The sequence below is a fragment of the Elephantulus edwardii genome, unplaced genomic scaffold (assembly GCF_000299155.1).
Source record: "Elephantulus edwardii isolate Elephantulus edwardi_28Jun2011 unplaced genomic scaffold, EleEdw1.0 scaffold00004, whole genome shotgun sequence".
Taxonomy (NCBI): domain Eukaryota; kingdom Metazoa; phylum Chordata; class Mammalia; order Macroscelidea; family Macroscelididae; genus Elephantulus; species Elephantulus edwardii.
In genome coordinates this window covers 38705683-38711500 of record NW_006399754.1, presented here as the reverse complement: position 1 = coordinate 38711500, position 5818 = coordinate 38705683, and the positions used below count along the sequence as shown (strand labels likewise).

General features: G+C 54.0%; 1 protein-coding gene across 1 annotated transcript in view; it reads right to left on the bottom strand.

Annotated features, from left to right (window-relative positions):
* Window positions 1-4160: 4160 nt before the first annotated feature.
* NBEA (neurobeachin) overlaps window positions 4161-5818 on the bottom strand; it is a 924058-nt gene continuing 922400 nt past the window's right edge. Inside the window, exon 61 of the mRNA XM_006879639.1 lies at window positions 4161-4251. Within this exon, the coding sequence (XP_006879701.1) occupies window positions 4161-4251 (91 nt within the window). The remainder of the gene's footprint in view (window positions 4252-5818) is intronic.

Sequence of the window (5818 nt, the reverse complement as noted above, 5' to 3'; positions counted from 1 at the left end):
CCACACTTCCACAGGCCACGCCTCCACGGGCCACGCCTCCACGGGCCACGCCTCCACAGGCCACGCTTCCACGGGCCACGCCTCCACGGGCTACGCCTCCACAGGCCACACCTCATGGGCCATGCCCCCAGGCCATGCCTCCACAGGCCATGCCCCAAAGGTCACGACCCACCTGAAGGAAGGATCTTCTCTACAACTAACTGGCCACATCCCCACAAAAGGGACGGTAATTACATCACGGAAGAAGATCAGACAATCAATGCCTTTGAATTACGTTTTTGGCAAAAAATACTGAACATACTATGAACTTGATAAGAACAAACATTGTTGCCTTGGAGACATGCAGCCAGAGGTGACCTCTGAGGAAAGATGGAGAGACAGGGCCAGTTCCTGGAGGACATCATGCTTGGAGAAGGAGAGGGTCAGGGGTGGACAGACAGACCTTCCATGGGATTGGCTGACACAGTGACCATCACAGTGGCCTGAGCAGCAACAGGGGCTAGACCAGGTGGGGTCACTAGGAGTCTAAAGTTCCCTGGTGCCACCGACAAGGAAGACAGCCAGTCCAGTCCCAGCCAACCTGATAAGCCCAGAGCCAAGCCACAGGGGCACAGTACTGACCCTTGCAGGGGAGGGGGTGGCCTCTGCCATGTCGGGGTGCTGAGGGGTGGGTGGCACACTGGCTATCAGGTCCCTTCAACCATTCAGAGATGAAGTACCAGGAAGGCTGAGCCTGGTCACTCCCTGGCCCATGCTGGACCACTTTTCACCTCAGTCCTGGGGGGCTTGGGCTCTGGGATTTTGGATTTCAGGTACCAGCAACTTTCCAAAAGCATTTCCAGGCTACCTTTATTTGATCAAGGAAAAACATGAATGAAGAGTAGTTGTGCGGGGTGTGGCTGCTAACCGGAATGTTGGTGACTTTATGATCTGTTCAGCACAGTTTGAAAAAGGCCAGCAAAACCACTTCTCCCCTCAGCTCAGGGGGCCCCTCACCCTCAACTGCTCACCAAGCTGTGAATCTGGGAGGACAGTGCCTTTCATACCCTGCATCTGACAGATGATTAAACCTACTACCTCTAGATAGCATCAACCACGTTGCAAGGAACGCGCCATGGGGCAGATGTGCTCAGACTCACAGGGGGGTGAGCCAGTTCCTGGCTTCTACTGGGAAAGCTTGGCAGCTCCAAGGACACTGGGGAGAATTTGAAAGCAGAGGAGCTGTCTGAGGGCCTGGGGTTTCTTGTGGTCAGTAAATACGCTGAGTCAGAGCTTGGAGGCTCAAGTCCATGAGCGGGACGGTGGAGGAAGGCCTGGCAAGCTCCACTGGGAGATTAAAGCCTCAGGAACTCTGTGCCCAGGAGTAGACAGGGTGACAGTGTGGTGGCTGGGTGCAGGGACCTGGGGGGTGAGGGCCTTGTGCTGCTGAGCTGTGTGCCCTCCATGTGCAGCCCCTCCGAGTCAGGGCTTTGCAAAACATGACAGGCACCACCTTTGGGGGTAGGGAGTGGGCAGGAAGTTCAGCTTTAAAAACAAGCTCCAGGAGACCCCTCCCCACGTCAGTTCAAGGACATCTGGCTTCCTAGTGAGAGGCAGGCAGGGCCCTGATGAGAAGTATGATGATGTGAGAGTTCCAGAGCAAGCCGTGTCTGTGGAGAGTAAGAGGGCGGCTGGGCGGGGAGAACTTGGGGGCCCAGTCACTGAGAGCGACTTCCTAACAGCCTGCCAGTGGGGCTTCAGTGAACAGACATGGCTTCTGGGGATAGCCTCACGGCTCAGGTGTGACCATGAGGGGGACCCCACAGCCTGCAGGGTGTCCTGTCAGAACAGGCCAGAGGGCGCAGGATGACCACACCCTGGCAGGCAGAGAAGCAGCCCCTAGAATATGACCCACAAACAGCAGAGTCCAGTCACCTAGTCCCCAGGGACAGGGCTGCCAACCCAAAGGTAGTGCTTCTCCGGTGGTTCGAATCCCCTGGTGGTCCCATGGGAGGATGGGCAAGCTGTCACGTGTGACTGAAGGCTCTGAAACGCTGCTGGAGGGTCAGCTCAGGGGCTTCTAACTCCACAGCTGGGAGCAGGCTTTAGAAAGTGCGGTCCTGGAGTGCCCCATCCACCTACCTGCTCTCCAAAGACCCCCATAAAACAACAAAGCCCCATCACCCAACCAGTAGTACCAGGCCTTCCAAGGCTGCCACCCCCTCGTGCAGATTGTCTGGCCCAGCGACCCTCCTGTCAGCACAGAGGATGAAGACAGACACGCTTCCTGGCTGTCCCGGCCTGTCTTTGTCCCCACCCCACCCGGTCCTTGGCCTCTGGGTGATGTCTGGTAGGTGAGGAACAAGTATGGGCTCCTGGTGAGGACACTCAGTGACCAGCTGACATGCTCTGGGAGGGAAAGACGGCTGGTGGGATGGTGACCTCTCATGAGCCCTGCCCACTAGGCCCTGAATGCTTGCGGGTGGTCACAAGGACAGTCCCTCAGGGCTGCATGGTCAGGTCCTAGAAGCTACAATGGGCCGGAGGGGGGGGGGTGTCCTTCTCACCTGGCATGGAGACATCTGAGGCAGCTGGTCAGCTGGCCACGGAGCAAGGACGCCTGGATGAATTCTTTGCATATTTTATTTTTCTTTTTTTTCCTTTTTGTTTTCCAACTCACACATTATCTGGTGTATTTTACATCTTTGCAATAAAACATGGTTACAACAGTGTAAGGGGTTGGTCTATCCAAAATATTCCACCTTGGTCCCAGGATGAGCGGGACTGCCTCTCCGCCTTGGGACGCCCCCGTCCTCAGCCACACACCTGAGACACTGCCACAGCTTGGCCGTGGGTGTGCCCACTGCATGAGTCCCCATGGCAGGCAGACCCCCGGTGGCTGCGGCCTCAGATACAGACAACCATGGAGATGGTCGGTGCTTCCACGCACAGGTACAAGGTGGCGAACGAAGGAGTCACATCGATAAATAATGATATGTTTCGGGTGCAAAGTGCCAGGACAGAGAATCTATTGTCTGGTCTTTAGCTTTTAAAATAAACGACTGCGTGTGAGTGTCAATTCGGAGAAAACGACATTCCTGTAACATGCCTCATTGCCCTACCGACACAGTATGTACTTCTATGATCACAGTCACCAAATACAGAGGACAGACGGTGAGGGCACCCCTCCGGGTGCAGACCGGGGCGGGGTGCATGGGACAGCCACACTTTCATACCATGGAGATGGGGCCTCAACAGAGACGAAGCTGAGGGGAGACCCTGCAACCAAAAGGAACAGCGGGAGTCATAATAAAATCCAACTTGTCATAAACAAAGGGAAGTCTAGTCCAGAACCAAAGAGAAAACCAAACAAATGGCAAAAGAAGCTCCCTCCTCTCAGGTCCATATGCTGAGCCTGCGGACGATTCTGGAAGGGGCGGCAGCTGGCGGAAGCCGTTCCCATTCCACTGCCAGTCGGTCAGGACGAGTGCCGCCGTTCTGCCGCGTCTGCCCATCAGGAAGGCAGATTTCTCTTTGTACCTGGAACTTGGCAGCGAGCGATGGCTTCGCCTCCAGGTGCCTCGTGGACACGTGTCTCTGAGAGGGATGGACTCAGTTCTGGCGAGAATGCCAGGGATTACCTACTGAACCTAGTCCAGCCCTTTCCAACAAGCGTGTCCTCAGGCGGCTCCTCTGTTCCGGTCTGAACCAGCCTGCTCCTGCAGGGACGTGGGGAAAGGCATGCAGGGATCTAACTCCACCATAAAGTTAGAAATGTTGTTCTTTATACAAGGTTGTACTTTTACAAAAGTATCCCCTTTAAATAAGATGCATCTGATGTACAAAGTATCAAACGGGTTTTTTTTTCTTCTTTTTTCTCAGCTTGAAAAGAGGCTGGAATGCGATGGTGGTTAGGCTCAAAGTGGGCGCTGGGCGAGGGGACATGTGCCCCCCAGGGCTCAGAGTCTGTGGGACGTGTCTTATGACCCTTCTGACGATCAACAACAATATATGAAATAATTACTAAAACATTTCGTAATTCATATAATTTCCATGACAGAGCTGGCTGGTGTTCAGTCGTGAAAACACACACAGGAAATGGGCGCTGACAGATGGATGGCTGTGCTGTGGTGCAGGACAGCGGCCGGGCACTCCTCCTGCTGTCCTGGGCACCACCTTGCTCAGTATCTGTTCTGATGTTCATAGTGCCACCGGTTAAAGTCGATGTTAAAAGCTACAATGCTGCCGGACGCCATCCCTGTGATCAGAGTCCTGGAGAGGCAGACACAGTGATTAGTGGGGGGCACGGAGCCACGACTGGCCACTGCACACAGGTGGTGGAGGCTGTGCACAGTCCAGCCACTCAGACTGCATCTATCAGGGAAGTGCTGACCGGATCCCTGAACGCCTGGACCCCACCCCCCCCCAACACCCCTGGACCAGATCCCTGAACACTTGAACCAGTTCCCAAAACCCCAGGACCAGCTCCCAGCAACCCCAGACCCAGGGCCAGATCACAACACCCCAGAACCAGATACCTGAACACCTGGGCCAGCTCCCAGCACTAGATCCCTGTACCCTTGTACCAGATCCCAGCATCCCTAGACTCTCGGACCAGATAGATCCCAGCACCCCTGGACCAGATCCCTGCATGCCTGAACCTGGGGATCTCAGGTAGCCATGAAGATTACTGGTGCCCATGTCAGACCTCACAGCTCCAGCCCCCCGGCACCCACTGTGCTCATCTACCCCCTATAGCTCTCATATATGTAAACAATGTATTTAACATATAGCGAACACACACACACATGAATGTGACCTCACAGCTACCACTGCCCACTGAGTTTTATAAACAGACTGGCTCAGAGGTGATCCTTCAGTAAAGGAAGCCTCGAGAGCAGAGAATGGGACATGTAGGCACAGGGCTATAAGCACCTTTCTGAAAGGATGAGAGACAGAACAGCTCAGCCCCTCACCACCCCAGAGCAGAAAGCAGGTGAAGAGCCCATCGCCCAGTCCCATGGTGCCTAGAGAGCTAGAGCTTCATTTATTCATCGCTGACTCACAGATTTTACCCACATGGTACCAAGAGTGGGGCTGATTAGGGAAATAGTCTGGGGAGCGGGAGGCAAAGAATGTCTCACAACACAAGCCCAGGTTTACTTCAGCAGTCACAAGCCAGATTAGCAGCAAGACACAATTCATTATTTGTCAAAAGTCCTGGTTTCAGTTCAGCCATCAAATCCAAACCATCCAGCAAGGTTTGCCTCAGAGCAGTTATAAGTCAGCTTCTCCTTCAGGTATCCAGCCAGAACAGCAAAACCCTTTAACTGGGGCCTTTATCGTAGGGCTCCTCTGCTTATACCTTGCCACAGCTCTCCACTGCAATGCCACAGTGTCTCCAGCACCATCACCAGGGTCTCAGCACCAAAATCTCACCAGGAGGGTCTTGCTCCACTCTCTCTCAAGTCTTGTTGCTCAGGGTGGGAAGCACATACTTTCTCTTACTAGTCCCACAGCTGTTGATGATTTATGAAACTATGTGTTTTCAGTTAAGGTAGCTGAGTCCAGAGGGGGATAAGGTAACGGCTGGGAATGCCCCTGTTAGGCTACAACCACAAGTGAGATAGTTCATCTTTCTCTTGTAGATCTGATGGTGGGTTCCAACCACCAGAGAAGGGCAGCTTTCTAGTGAGCAACGCAGCTCTGACAGACAACATCATAAATTGTGTACGTCACTCATTACATATGCTGTGTGCTGTGTACATAGTGTCATGGTGTGTGAGGGTGGGTGGTGTGTGTGGGTGTGTTACACGTGGTGTGTGAGGGTGGGTGGTGT